This window comes from Microcaecilia unicolor, chromosome 4, assembly GCF_901765095.1.
Source record: "Microcaecilia unicolor chromosome 4, aMicUni1.1, whole genome shotgun sequence".
Lineage (NCBI taxonomy): Eukaryota > Metazoa > Chordata > Amphibia > Gymnophiona > Siphonopidae > Microcaecilia > Microcaecilia unicolor.
In genome coordinates this window covers 232238712-232254709 of record NC_044034.1, presented here as the reverse complement: position 1 = coordinate 232254709, position 15998 = coordinate 232238712, and the positions used below count along the sequence as shown (strand labels likewise).

General features: G+C 43.6%; 1 protein-coding gene across 1 annotated transcript in view; it reads left to right on the top strand.

Moving 5' to 3' along the window:
* TUBGCP5 (tubulin gamma complex associated protein 5) overlaps nt 1-15998 on the top strand; it is a 268782-nt gene that overhangs the window by 152891 nt on the left and 99893 nt on the right. Inside the window, 3 exon segments of the mRNA XM_030201310.1 lie at nt 5305-5507; nt 5667-5782; nt 8376-8644. Of these exon segments, the coding sequence (XP_030057170.1) occupies nt 5305-5507; nt 5667-5782; nt 8376-8644 (588 nt within the window).

The following is a 15998-nucleotide window of genomic DNA, read 5'->3' as shown; positions in this document are numbered from 1 at the left end:
ATAAATTGTTTATGCAGAACTGTGTCAAAGGCTTTGCTGAAATCTATTTGCACCACATCTAGCACTCTCTCATGATCCAGTGCTATGGTCATCCAGTCAAAGAAATTGTTCAGATTTGTCTGACAAAATACACTTCTAGTAAAACCTTACTACATTGATTTGTATAATCCATTGGATTCCAGAAACTACATATCCTCTGTTAGCAGTGTTTCTATGGATTCACTTACCAAAAAGATTAGTCTAACTGGCTTGTAGTTCTCAATCTGTTCCTTGCTTGTGCTTTTGTAGAGGGCAACCATATCCACCCATCTGCATTCCTCTAGCACCATACTTAAGTTTAGGGTTCCATTGAAAAGGTCAGACAGTGGATCCCCCACCTTCAATACCCTTGAATATATCCCATCAAGCCCTATCACTTTGTCTAATTCTAGTGTGCTACTCATGAATGCAATCTTCTGAAAATTGTTTAAGGACTACTTCACTTCAATTTAGTGTTTGTTTTCTTAGGTCCTATTTCTGGCCCTTCATTTGTGGGCACAGAATAGAAATATTTCTTAAGCAGTTCTGCTTTGTCCTCATCAGCCTCTACATTTTTCACCTTTAATCTGACAGTGCCACTTTTGCACCTCCTGTCACTAACTTATCAAAAAAATGTTTTATTCCCACATTTTTTCTATATTAGCTATGTTTCCTTGCCCTTGAATATTTGCTTTGCAGACTCCTTTCACGGCTTCTCTTAAATGTTTTGGTAGTTTGGGCAGTGGTGAGGCAGTTTCAGGGGGCAGTGTATGGATAGGTGGGTAGGGAAATTGCAAGGGGGAAGATTTTAGTGTGGAAGAACAGTTTTGGGGTTTACATTTTAGGTGTGGGGTAGTTACAGAGGCAGTTTTTTGGGAAGGGGGGAGTAGGCCAGTTGAGGAGGTGTGGTATTTGGGGATGAGGCAGTTTCAGGGAACAGTTTTTTGGGTGGGGACGGTTGCGGAGTTCAGGGTGTGTAGATGGAGGCAGTTTGAGGAGGTAGTAGGATAGTTGCAGAGGGGTGAGGGTGGGGCAGTTTGGGGAGTATTGTGGCAGTTACTGGGAGCAGTATCTGGGAGGATAGGGTTGTGTAGTTTGGTAGGTGGAGAGCAGTTTGCAGAGTGGTGATGCAGTTAGAATAGTTTTTTGGGGGTAGAGATGGTGTGGCAGTTGCTGAGAGGGCCATTTTGGGGGGGCTGGGAGCAGTTGTGCAGGATAGTGTTTGGGGGTGGGGCAGTTCTAGGATGAGAATAGGTAGTGAGGCAGTTTGCAAGGAAGAATTTCCTAACTAATATGTTTTGTCTGTAAGTTTCTGTGCTGCAGAAGCTTGGAATTACTGCTTCCATAGAAATTCTTAAGGCCAGTTTTCTGTGCAGCTTATTTCTTTGGAACTCTTGCTCCAATCTGGCCAATTTTTGAACTTGATGTGTCTTTTTACTGGGTTATTTTGACCCCTTTTATATATTCCTTCAAACTTCTTTTGGACTGGAATTAATAAATAAGGTAACGTAGGTAACAAGAACCAAAATAGTTGAAAGTCTGAGTAACTATTTATTTATTTATTTATTGCATTTGTATCCCACATTTTCCCACCTTTTTGCGGGCTCAGTGTGGCTTACAATATGATATGAATAATGGAAATACAATATGTTACAACTTGGTTATGGATTACATTGTGCAGAGTTATTCGAGACAATCGAAGTATCGTTAAGAATGTAACAATGGGACATAGACATTGAAACATTGGAAGGAGACAATGGGAAGCTTAAAGGGCAGAATTAAGACACAAAGACATATGGTGTACATCTTTCTGTGAGTAAATGTATGAGTGATGTGAGATTACAGGGGATGAGAGATCAGAAGTGGATATATGGCGCATTGAAGATTAGTGAGTGTGGACTCTGTGTTTTGGCTCTTTCCGTAAATTTTTTCGAAAAGATGGGTCTTCAATAATTTGCGGAAGGAAGCTTGTTCGTGAATTGTTCTTAGGTTGCGCGGCAGTGTATTCCAAAGCTGCGTGCTCATGTAGGAAAAGGTTGACGCATGTAGAGTCTTGTATTTCAAGCCCTTGCAATTAGGGAAGTGGAGGTTGAGGTATGTTCGGGATGATCTTTTAGCGTTTCTGGGTGGCAGGTCTATCAACTTGGACATGTAGGCTGGGGCTTCGCCATAAATGATCTTGTGGACTAAGGTGCATACTTTGAAAGTGACGCGTTCCTTAAGTGGAAGCCAGTGTAGTTTCTCTCGTGATGGTTTTGCCCTTTCATATTTTGGTTTTCCGAAGATGAGTCTGGCTGCTGTATTCTGGGCTGTTTGGAGTTTCCTCAGTATTTGTTCTTTGCAACCTGCATATAGTGAATTGCAGTAATCCAGATGGCTGAGGACGAGGGATTGCACTAGGCTGCAAAAGACGAATCTTGGGAAGAATGGTCTTATCCTTTTCAGTTTCCACATGCAGTAGAACATCTTTTTAGTTGTGTTGTTTGCGTGGGTTTCGAGTGTTAGGTGGCGGTCGATGGTGACCCCAAGGATTCTCAGCGTTTCCGAGATTGGAAGATTTAGGTTTGGTGTATTTATCGCGGTGAATTCATTTGTGTTGTATTGGGAGGTGAGTATCAGGCATTGGGTTTTTTCTGCATTTAATTTTAGACGAAATGCATCTGCCCATGTGTTCATGATGTGTAGACTTTGATTGATTTCGTTGAAGATTTCTTTGATGTCTTGTTTGAAAGGGATGTATATTGTCACATCATCGGCGTATATATATGGGTTGAGGTTATGGTTTGATAGGAGTTTTGCCAGAGGTATCATCATTAGGTTGAAAATTGCAAGTGCAGTCAGAAAAGGTGCATGCAATTAATTTCTGCTTGAGTGCATGGGGTAAGCAACATAACCAATTTTTCAAAATGATTGGGAATGCCAAACCCAATGGAAATTACCCATCCCTGGACACAGAGTTTGCTCAATATTGGGGGTGCTCAAGCACCCATAGGGCTGGCTCCTATGGTAAGCAAGTTATGACTAGCTAGCTAGTTGCACTCTTCCACTAAAGGCTTGGGAGAAGAGCCGGGATTTATCTGCTACCTGAAATGGAAATAGTCTTGTATGAGTTCCAGGGGCTGCTTCTGAGAATTATCATTGGCAAATGTCACCTCATATATTACAGATGTTGCTTGGGGGGGACCTTGGAGGGAGATCCTGCTCTTCAAATACTCTGACCCTTTTTTTTTTAAGGGTAAAGATTCAAAAAAGTCAGGGATTTGATTATATTGTCTTTCTGTGGTACAACCAAAGCAGTTTAAATATATTATATGCAGGTACTTTCTCTGTCCGTATTGGGCTCACAGTCTGTCAGAGATAGTTTTAACCCTGTAGTGCACTTGTAGCTAGTGGAGATTTTGCAGTAATTGTGTGATATAAACATGACATTTACAATCTTTTATCAGCTGTGTTCTGGCATTCTGAATTAATTGGAGTTGGTGCAAACCCTTTATAGTGATACAATGTTAAGTGCATTGCAGTAGTCAAGCCTTGATGTTATCATAGGGTAACCCGCTTCTCTTATTTAGCCGGGTTAGGCTCTCTGATTTTGCCCAAGAGTTTACCTTGGGGTTCGGGAGACTGGGTGTGCACTACTCACTTCAGGTTCCCTCTGATTCCAACCCAGGAACCACACGGTAGTCAGGAGAGTCACAAATAATCAATTGAACTTTATTTAACAAATTAGAACCAAGTAACTGTTGTCATGATGATCCTTAGCATCCAGTTAATGATGCCATCTCAGGCTTGGTCTTACAAAGTCACAAGAGCAGATAACTTTTCCTTCTTGGATTATGCAAAACCCTTACGCCTGACCTTGTAGCATAACACCCCACAATCAGTCCTCCGATATAACACCACTACCATCAGAGATATTGACCCAGCATTGACTGTCCAAGCCTTTCAGGGGTTTATCTTGAAAGAAATAACCAGCCGCGACAGACAGCATCCTACCCTTATGCTTGGTTTGTAGTGAGACTCCCCAATCTCCAGCCCGCAGGTCGGCTCCTCTGTTGGCTAAGGGGTTTAACAGCAATGACACTGATCCCTCTCGTCTATCAGGGTTGGCTCAGCAGGTACCCCCTCTATCTGCACCGGGTCACTTGGTGGTGGGGGGCGGGGGATTTAGAAGTTCTCAACACAAGCTACCAAGGACAAATTCTAGAATATGGTCCTCCCTTATATAGTAGTTACCAACTGCACCCCACACTGAGATTCCACAAATCAGGACACTCTGAAGTGCTAGATGGACTAATGACTTTTCCTTGCTGGGCTCCTCTCACCCAGGGCTCCATTCATAGTTCCCAATTTAGCAAGGGGTTACAACAGCGTAAGCCATTATGACAAGACTTGCCTTATTGGTGTATGGAGAGAGATTGTATAGTTGTCAGATAGAAGCAGCTCCTGAAGTTTGCTTGGATTTGGTAGATCAACATAAGTGCCGAGTCCAGCTAGATTCCAAAGTTCCTAACCTGTGATTTTAATGGAAGTTTGTAGCTCCCAAAAGGGTCCCACAGGAACTCTGTTTTACTTGAATTTATACAGAGTGTGTTGTTTTTATCCATTCTTGAATTGCTGTTAAGGAGTGAGTGTACTCAAAACTGTAGGTAAGTCTGGTTCAATGGGTATACAAAGTACTACAAGCATTAAAACAAATACTCACTGTCAGAAAAAAAAAAAAAACAGCACACTACTGGGGTTAACATGTAGCTGTTGCTGCATCATGAATAAAATGACTTCCTACTTGTTAGAACATGAGTGGGGATTGGCTCATGCACTAAAAGAGGGGAGATCCTCCCCCCCCCCCCCCAAAAAAAAAAATCTGCTGGACTCATACCTGTGTGTGTGTGTATATGTCTTCTTTTAAAATTATATTATGTATGCTGTGTCCTGATCCGCTGAGAGTTGTAGGATCATGTGGAATAGAACATTTTAAGTAAATTCCTGCCCATATCTTTTAGGCCTACTCTTCAAAATTTCCCCGGTGGTTCAGAGTGCCCCAGACACCCCTAGACTGCACCCCCCCCCCCCCCCCCCCCCCCCCCACCCAGGCTAGCTGTCCAGAAAACAGCTGAGCTGGCTTAAAGATTCAGTGCTGCTAGAAGAAGAAGAAAAACTGTGCTAGATTTAAATGAAATGAAAGAAATAAACTCAAAATAATACTGGAAAAAATGCAGCAATGGAAATAAAGCTATGATGCCAACAATGTATATGTAACATTTATTCTATTAATTTTTTTATATATAGATAAAACAGTTACATTGTCAATTGTACTGGATAATTTGTCTCCTCGATTGGCACAACTCAAGGTTCTCCACAAAGTTTTCAGTACAGGGGTAGCAGAAGTACCACCTGATACGCGAAATGTCGTAAAAGCATCTCACCTTCTTAATACATTGTATAAATCTATTCTTGAATATGACAGCGTTGGAGAAGCTTCCGAACAGACGGTATGTGGTACATCTTAATCTGATTACTGAAGAGCTCTGTTCGTTGCCTTCCTGTATTGTCATTAACAGTAAATCATTTATATGTTTCTAGATATTTGTTTTTGTGAAGAAATATGTAGTATGTTGGACAGTCCCAAACACACTGTTTTTAATTTTTAGGTATCTCTTCTTTTCTCTCTCTGGGTTGAGACAGTAAGACCTTACTTAGAGATCGTGGATGAATGGATTGTTCATGGAAACTTGTTTGATCCTGCAAAGGAGTTTATTATTCAAAGGTAGAGATTTGATTAAAAAAAAAAAATATATATATATATATTATATATATATATATATAATTTTGTATTCATAAATATTGTTAGTCCAAGTATTAAGTCCTCATTGCATAGGCAGGATACTGATAGTGCAGTAAATGAAGACATTACTGTTGACGTTTATTAGAGGACAGCATATTTATATTATGTTTATCTATTTATATGTATATATATCTATGCTGGTGACACTAGTGGGTATGGAACAGGGTGGTTATGGCCCTATGAATCCTGTAAGGGAAGCCTCAGCACTAAGTATGGAGGGGAGTCATAAGAAAACAGACAACAAACAAGCGTTGTGTGTCTATGTCCCTGGATAGAGTTTGAACCTTTGTGTTCCCCACAGGAGGGTGATAATGGGAAATCCAGGAAGGAGAAAACAGAGAAGCTTATCTCCAGGCATACCAGATTGATCCTTGGAGAAATGCTAAGTAAAGGATGTGGGGGAAGGGCAGGCATAACTGGAGACAATCATTCAGGAAAGCCCAGGCTAGAAGGGAGAGTCCTGTGGGCATGCTGGGAAAAGTAGTCTCCTAGCCCCAGCTGGGAGGAAGGCTCCTGTGGGCAGGCTGAGAATTGTAGTGTTCTCTTGATTCATCCAATGGGAAAGGAGAGTAGCCAGAGGGAGCACATGGGAGGAAGGAAGGAGGGGCTTGGAAGCTTCTAGAACAGAAGAGGAGAAGGACAGCTGCTTCTGAGAGAGAGAGAGAGAGAGAGAGCCATGGGCCTGCCCTGCCTGTGAGACTATTGACATGGGAACTGGAATGTCCAAAGAGGATAAAGACTTTGGGATTGCAGGAAGCTATGAAGAGCTGAGAGATCGCTCTAAAGGAACATTGAGTCAAATGTAAGTGATCTGCCTCAGCTTTGGGAAGTGGTCAGTGGGAGGGTTCCAGTGCCAATGGAATACAGGGTGGGACCATTCCCTTCTGCCTTTATTAGCCCTGGAAGGCAGAGGCCAGCGTAAAGAGCCAAAGCAGTGCGCTGTGGCAGAGCAGCACTGAACCAGGTTGGGAGTAGTGAAAACCACCTGCCAGGCTCAAGAGGAAAAGCCAGGCAGCTGCTCCTCTTCCTCGCTTCCTGTTTCTTGCTTGTCCAGTACTCCTGTGTTCTGCCTGCTCTGTGCTCCTTCCTTTAGCATTGTCCCTATCTCCAACTGGCCCAGGGTCCCTTGTTTTCCAGGCCTGCCCCCCAAGGGCTCTTTTCAGAGCCACCCGCAGGCTTACTTCTATTTAGCCTGCCTTCTGGCTTCTTCCTGTCTCTTCTGTCTGCCCTGTGCTCCCAGGCATGTCTCACCTGCTGTTAGTCTGGGGCCACCTGTTTTTGCCTTAAGGAGACCTCCGACTGCAGTCCAAGAGCTCACAACCTTGACCCATGACACTGGCAAGATGGCAGTCCCATTCCATTCTAACCCTTGACTATATTGATCTATGTAATAGCACTGTACACATACAGAGAATATTTATCAGAACTGACATAGATTTGTTTACATGGAAATTTGTGCTTTGACTCTTTGGTTGGGTTCAAGATGCTGTAAATTATAGTAGTGGTATCGTTTATTGAAGGACAAAATTTAATACAGTAACCATGAACTGTAACCATCGAGGGGATTTGTGAAAATTGCTGCATTCTTCTGACATGGGAACCTGGGCTTGGGCACATCGTCTGCTTTCCCTAGACCAGTGTTTTTCAAATGGTGTGCTGTGTCTGTTCCCCAGGTGTGGCACGGTCCCATCCCCAGCAAGTGACCCGGAAAATTTCTAATGTAGCAGTCAGTGGCAGTGAGCAGTGATTCAGACAGCCTTCTAGTGTCAACCCCCGAGTCTTCTTTCTGATGCATATGTAGGAAGCATCAGAGACAGGGCTCAGGTTCGTGCAAACAGGCTGAATCGCTGGCCTCTGCCACCGACCTACAGAAAAGGTGACGCATATGCCAGCACCACAGTGTGCACACATTCTGTTACATGACAATAATTATGCAGACTGTCCATAGGAACACATAGCACTACTGTATAAACAAAAGAACACTGAAGCAAACTCCCTGAACAATTTCTGTTTTATTAAAGCTATGCATTAGTGCTCAAAATTAATTTTTCCAACTCAAAAATAATTATTGAGGTAGAATAGCTTCTTGTTCTGTGGTAGATTTAAAGGTCATTATAGGATATCCACAGTGAATTTGCATGGTCTGTCTCCAACATATGTAAATCTCTATCTCATGCATTCATGACTTAGTTTTTTAATGATACAAGGGTGGCGGGTAGGGAGGGTATTCACTTTAAAATTGTTGTTTTTCAATGTTTCGTGGCTATAAAGATAACACAGTGATTAAAATGTTAATTATTGAACTTTGAACACTGTCTTAATCCTCGTTTGTTAAATGATAACATATATTCCTTAAAAAGAATTGATGGTGTGCCTTGACAATTTTTGCTCATTGTTAGTGTGCTGTGAGATGAAAAAGGTTGAAAATCACTGTCCTAGGTTACTGGAGTATGAGAATGTGATTAACCTATTTTTGAACATTGAAAATGTTACTATATTGTTGTTTACTTTGTAGAAACAAAGATGTTGCAGTAGACCACCGAGATTTTTGGTATGCAACTTACACATTATATAGTGTGTCAGAAAAGATGGAGAATGAAGAAAAAATGAGTGATAATGCAAGTGCAAGCTCTGGCAGTGATCAGTCACCCTCAAGCAGGCAGCATACCATGGTGTCTTTCTTGAAACCAGTGCTGAAGCAGATCATCATGGCTGGAAAGTCCATGCAGTTATTGAGGAACCTGAAATATAAAAATGGTTCCATACAGCAAGCTGTCTCTAGAGGTGAAAATAGATTTCCTATTAAGTGCATGCATAGATAGTAACTTCTAATGTGATATTTCTAAGTGTCTTTCTGTGCTGGAAGTACTCATTTCCATTTCTGTGTCTGTTCATCAAGATGCATATATTGGGGTCCCTTAACCGTGGATTTTTTTTGCTAAAATTACGAAAATTAGCAAGTTTAACAAATTCAAATCAATTCAGTGTGAGAGCCCCTGGCAGATGTTCAGGATTAGCAGCAGAAACTCACTGTTTCATCATGCCTTAAGTATGTGCTTCAAATTTGTTTTCATTTGAAAATGAAAATATTTAATCTTTTCAGTGGTGTAATATATGTGATAGATGTATATATATGTGTGATATATATATATCTATAGCTATATCTACCGTGTTTCCCCGAAAATAGGACATCCTCCGAAAGTAAGACCTAGTAGAGGTCTTGCTGCAATTTGAAAATATAAGGCCTCCCCCGAAAATAAGACCTAGCAGGGGAGGCCTTATTTTTCGGGGAAACATCGGGGTCACCCCCCCCCCCCACCCAAGATCGCCGGCTCCCCCCCTCGATCAGTGGCTCCCCCCGCCCTCAGTCACTCCCGGAACTCACCTCTTAACCGCTTCCTTTCACCTTCGCACTCACCGCAAGCAGCAGGGCTGGCCACTCCTTCCTTCCGTGTCCCGCCCTCGCCTGACGTTACGTTACGTCAGGCGAGGGCGGGACACGGAAGGAAGGAGTGGCCTGCCCTGCTGCTTGCGGTGAGTGCGAAGATGAATGGTGAAAGGAAGCATTTAAGAGGTTAGTTCCGGGAGCGACTGAGGGCAGGGGGAGCCGCCGATCGAGGGGGGGAGCCGGTGATCTCGGGTTGGGGGGGTGACCCCGATGTTTCCCCGAAAAATAAGGCCTCCCCTGAAAATAAGACCTAGCAGGTCTTGGGGAGCAAAATTTATTATAAGACAGTGTCTTAATTTCAGGGAAACACGGTATATCTATATCTATCTATCTATATATCTATCTATCTATCTATATATATATATCTATCTATCTATATATATCTATATATATATATCTATATAAATAATTCTCACCTCAAACATTCTGAAGCTCACTGTGTGGCAGGGAAACACTGAAGCCCTGCACTTAGGCTGGCACCACTCAGGCTGTCACCACTCACCTCTCACTGTCACTCATGCACCACTCACTGATAGACCCGCCCGCAGCCATGCCCCTTCCGCACATAATTCCCTACCTCAACATTCTAATGAAGCTGCAACTTCCGGTTCTTGAGGCAGCAGAGATTGGAATTTTTCCCCAGGACTGTTTGCTCCGCCCTCGCGTCAAACGTGATGACGTCGAGGGCGGACAAATGACACTCTCCCAATCGCATCGCTGCGCCCTTGACGTCAACACGTTTGACGCGAGGGCGCCGTTTCGCCTGCAGGGCCGTTGGCCAACGGGGAGTCAGCTGTTCGCCCGAAACCACAAACGTCGAACGAACGCAAGGCGTGAGGCAGCCAGCCTGAAGGTCGGAGGCAGCGAGGGACCCACCCAGCCAGCCCGGACGAACAGAGGGACTGAGGCAGGCAGCCTGAAGGTCGGAGGGAGCCAGCCAGCCAGTCTCCATGTGGCACTGTGGGGGTGAGTCCAAGACCCTGAAGCACGGAGGGTAAGGCCAGCAAAAAGGGGAGGGGGATGGGAAGGAAACCGCCTTGCTAGCGCCCGTTTCACTGGCCTCAGAAACGGGCCTTCCTTACTAGTATGTATATATATATATTAGTAAAAAAAGGCCCGTTTCCGAAACCAATGAAACGGGCGCTGGCATGTGGCTTTTTTTGTGTGTGTGTGTGTATGTGTCACAGAGTTATTTTGTTTGTGTATGTGTGAGGGTGCGGTGTGTGTGCAGGTTGTTGATGTATGTCTTTTTTTTGTTTTGTTTTGTTTTTTGCTTGGGGGTTGGGGGCTGTGCTGTGCTGGCAAAATGGGTTGGATTGGTGTGTGGCTTTGAGGGTGTGTTTTTGTTGTATTGTGTGTGTGTGGTTTTGTCTGTCAAGGAGGTTTGTGGAGGGGGGTCTTTCTGTTGGTGAAATGTAAATGTGGTTGTAGGGGGGTCAGCCTTTGCTGAGTTTTTTTTTTTTTGTGTTGTGCTGAGGCAGCAGTGTTGTTTTAGATGGGCGGAAGGTAGAGGAGCACGTTCTTTGTCGGTATTTTTTGGCCGTTTCAGGGCTGCTGTAGGGGAATACTGGAAGAGAAATGTGCTGTTGGAAGCAGCGCCATCTTTTTCCATTGGGCTGGGGTTCTGGGCATCCAGGAGGTGGGTGATGGCTTGCCTGAGGACTGGGATGGTTGTTTTAAGTTGGCGGAGGGGAGAAGAGCACGGTCTCGGGCCGTCGGGGGGTGATCCGGTATGTTTGGTCCATTTCAGGCCGGCTGCAGGGGAATGCTGGAACATTTATGCACTGCAGGAATCAGCGCCGTCTTTTTCCGAGTGCTCAGGGAATCCCCGAGGTGGGAGACAGCTTGCATGAGGCTGGGGATGGTTGGGCACGTCCTTGGCCGCTTCGGCAAAAGGGGAAGAGGTAGGTGGTGGGGAGTTACCTGCAGCCGCCTGAGAAACCATGTATTCTTTGTTTGTTTTGTATTATTAGTTTGCATTTCTGTTGAAGAAAGAGTGGATGCCTTTTTTCGAATGGTGGAGGTGGTGCGTCGGTGTGCGGTTGTTTTGTTAGTTTGGCAGCCAGTCTCCAGCGATTCCTAGGCAGGGAAGGAGTACTCCTCCCCCTTCCTTGGTCGCTGTTTGCTGCTGGCTGGGTCGCGAGTAATCCTTCCAGCTGGGCCGCAGCTTGTCCTGTTCGCCCACGTCCCAGATGGTGACGGGCACGTTGTTTTCCGGCTCCTCTGACTCCATGTCAAGCGATCCCAAATATAGTCTGTGCTATAGGCCCTCTGGCACTCTTCAGTACTGGCATTAGGCATTTAAAAATTTCTCCCCCCCACCCTCCCCCGGTCTATTTTTGCACATACCCACAGCAGGAATATTCTTCTCTCGTTCCAGCGGTGGTTCTGTGCTCTCCGAGCTGCACAGATAATGAGCCATTCTGCTGGGGAATGCTCCTCCCTTATTGTCACGTAGTTTCCTCTGATTGGTCCGTCTTACGTTGCCTAGTGTTGCCTGGGAATGGTGTTGTGATGGTCCTTTGTGTTTCAGAATGTTGAGGGTGTTTTTTCTGATTGGTCCGTCATGCGAGGGCGAGGCAGAGAGACATGGTCAGTGTTGTGGCTTCACCACCATGAATCCATGAACCCTTCAGGGAGTGACTGAGTGACTTCAGAACGTTGTCTTCAGAACGTTGAGGGTGAGTTTTATTATAGTAGATATATATATATATATATATATATATATATATATATATATATATCACACACACACACACACATATATATATATAAGTGCAGATGATATTTTTACTTTAGCTATACAAATACTGATTAGTATAGCAGTATGATTATATCACTTGAGCAAAATCAAGGTGTTCTGTTATCTTTGCCATACTGTCTTCACTGATTTCAGTGTCAAGCTGAATGAGAAAATTCATACAGACTGATCTAGGGGGCTCCATGTTTTTATATATTTGCATATTTAATTGGGCACTCTTTTTATACTTAAGTTCTGACATTTCTTATTTTCCATTTACTTTATTTGGTCCTTTTTTGAGGGGAATGGATCTTGGTAATCAGTGTTGGGGAGGAGCAAATGAATAGGGAAAGGGATGTGGAGGGTAGAGAAGCAGTCTCAGAGAAGAAAATTGGAATAGGGATCTCAAGCAGGAGGGGCCGAGTGAAAGGGGTTAAGAAGGTGGGATTGAGGATAGAAAAGGAGGAGGCTACAGTAAATCAGGAAAGGTGAGGGAAAAATATGGGGGGAGGGGAGAAAAGAGAGTTGGGGGATCTGGAATCAGGAGAGGGACAAATGATCCCCTTACTTACACCTCACAGCACCTCACTCGTTCTTGCTCCTCTCCCTCCCTATCCCCAGCTTCTTCCCCCCCCCCCCCCCCCCCACCTGTTTACTTTCCTATGCACATAATTAACTATGATCATGACACAAAGAATATAAAAACACAAAAATAAAATTGTATGAAAAGTTATCAGCATAGCTCTAGGGTGGGAGTGGGAACAGAATCTGTGGCTTTTTGAATCGGATGCTTCTGGGCTGTGCCTGTGTTAGGAAATTAGATCCTTGGTCTCCTAATTCCTCCTTTGCCCCCCCCCCCCCCCCTCAGCCATTTTCCTGTCACTCAAGGCTGAAACACACACACAGCTGCTACAAAATAATCTACTGGAAAGGACAGAATATTTAACTGTGCAGGGACATAAATACTACAATAATCTCTATCCCAGGCAAAATCTTCATAAGATTTGCACATCATTGCTTGTGAAGACCTTGATAGCAATGTTGATACTGTGAATTCTGAGGATCCTTATAGGAGCTATTGAAATTTATGAAAACATGCTGATAATATTGTAAGAAATCTATGAAAGTTTCTTGATTTGAGATATATTCTGTTGCTGCATTGTGCTGAGTTAAACAGTTGCCTGGGATAGAGATTATTGTACAGAATAATCTACAGCAATGGTTTTCAACATAGTCCTCAGGTACCACCTGGCCAGTCAGCTTTTTAGGATATCCACAATGAATATGCATGAGAGAGATTTGCATACTAAGAGGGCGGTTCTTGCAAAGCAGTTCAGCAGATGTTGAGGTTGTTAGGCCACATGGCCTCTACTGTGCAAGTCGTTTCATGCCAGCCAATATCATGTAGGGAAAAATTCCTACTGTCTAAGAATTTATATGAGAGGAGATCTAGAGAATGGCCATTACAGTGAGTCGGACCAGCTGTAGGGCATTCAAGGTCGCAGAGGCGGAGAAAATCTAGGGATGTATCCGGAGAGGCAGGATTATCCAAATGAAGGTTGAGGTCACCCAGGAGTATATTCGGGTTATTTAAGCAGATGTGCGAGATGAAATCCAGTAGCTCAGACTGACTGCTAGATCAGGCAGCCGGGGGTCTGTAGAACAGCGCACAGACTAAATGGCCATGAAGGGAGGGGTGATGAATCTTGACTGCTGCGATTTCCAGCGACAAAGAGATCAAATCCGAACTTGTGTCAACCGTGAGGCAGGAACGATAAATGAGTGCCAGCCCGCCACCTCTTTTGTCTGTTCTGTCCCAGTGGATGATCTTGTAGCCTTTCGGGCAGAGATCTAGCACGATGGGGTCTTTTGGTGTTCTGATCCAGGTTTCTGTGAAGATGAGACGTAGAGTTTTAAATTTGGCCCTGTATTATACTGGTAGCAACCTTCTGTGAGTCTTGCTGCAGCATTCTGAATCAATTAGAGCTTGTGTAGATTCTTTGTAGTCAGACCATTGTAGAGTGCATTACAGTAATCCAGTTTTGATGTTATCATGGCATCCACAACTGGGATAAGGTTTTCCTTCTCAATGTAAGGAGAGAGGCAGCGTAGTTGTCGCAAATAGTAGAACCAAGTCTTGAAGGTTGCTTGGATTTGGATAATCAGAGTAAGTGTTGAATCTAATTGTATTCCAAGGTTTCTGACTTGTGATTTGAGGGGGAGTTCATACTTCCCAAAAGAGATTTTGATGTCAGGTAAGTTGTCCATTTGTGTTAGGGACCCAGAGACGCTCAATTTTACTTGGTTTCAGGCAAAGTTTGTTGTGCTTAGCCCATTCTTGAATTAATGTTAGGCAGGTAATCAGTTTATTCAGGGCTGTAGTTAAGTCAAATTCAATGGGTATGATTAGCTGCACATCATCCATGTAGATGTAGAACTGAGTATCCATTGACAGAATCCGATCTGAACCACGCAAATACTCTTCCATTGATACCTGTCGTGCTAGCATTATATCATGATCCATAGTATTAAAAGCTGCTGTGAAATCTCGTAGAACTAACACCTAGGAAGATCATTTAGTAGGGATATGAGGACCATTTCTGTTCAGTAACCGTGTCTGAACCCAGATTGTCATGGATCTAGCCAGTCATTGAGTTCTATAAGTTTCCCTAGAAATGAGATGTTGCATACTGCCCGGTAACTTTCAAGTTTGTCATGGTCAAGGTTGTTTTTCATTAGCAAAGGGTGAACCGCTGCCCTTTTTAATGCTGTTGGTAGTTGCCCATTAGAAAGAGAGAAGTTCACAATTTTAGTGGCATCTTCTATGAGGCCCATACTTGCCTGCTGCACTGTCTTTGATGGGCAGGGGTCAAGGGAGCAGGTTGTTGGTTGAAATGATTTTGTCAAGGCTCTCCTCTGTTATTGGGTTAAATGTGTCCCATATGTCTCTGTCAGGAGGGGGCGAGTTTGTGCACTTCTGGTTAACTGATTGGAGGCTGGGTGGGATGGCCTTTAAATCCTGGCAGAGACTTTTAATTTTGTCAGCAAAGTATGCAGCAAAATCATTGCAGTTCAGTTTTGACTGAGCAGTCTTGTTCTGTTGTTTGGGTTGCAGTAGGCTGTTTACTATACTGAATAGCTGCTTGGTTGAATTGGCAGCCTGTGCAATGCATTGAGAGAAGTGGTGTTTTTTGGTTGCTGTTAAGGCTTGGTGATACTTTGTCATGTGCTTCCTACAGTTTAGCCTGCTCACCTTGGTTTCTCCAGAACTTCAGATCCTTAAACATGAAGGACGAATACCAAATCTAGTATGTGACCCTTTTTGTGGGTTGGAAAATTGATCACCTTAGTGAATCCTAGTGCTGTCATCATGTCCAGAAAGGCAGCTGCTATGGAATCTGGGGATTCAATGTGTAGATTGAAATCTCCCATGATCAGTGTCCTAGGGTAATTCAGGGTCACTAGAGTAACCAGGTCTAGGAGTTCTTACACAGATAATGTCTCTGCAGAATAGTACCCTTGTTAATATTTTCTGCATTTGAAAAAAAGGATGAGTAGGATCACTTTATACTGAATGTTCTTACCATGTAGGTGACTGTAGGATCCTGTGTTAATGTGCTGGCAGAATTTGCAGTTTGGAATATTGCGCAGATATGTGTCATTCTCTGAGGAGCAAAAGGGGCACTCAGGGAGGAGAAAGCCATAGCGGAGAAACTAAATGAATTTTTTGCTTCTGTCTTTATGGAATAAGATGTAAGAGATCTGCCTGTACTCGAAATGGTTTTCAAGGGTGATGATGCAGAGGAACTGAAAGAAATCTCGGTGAACTTGGAAGATGTACTGAGCCAAATTGACAAATTAAAGTGTAGTAAATCACCTGGAATGGATGACCTATATCCAATGGTATGCAAGGAACTCAAGCATAAAATTGCTGATCTGCTGTTAGTAAT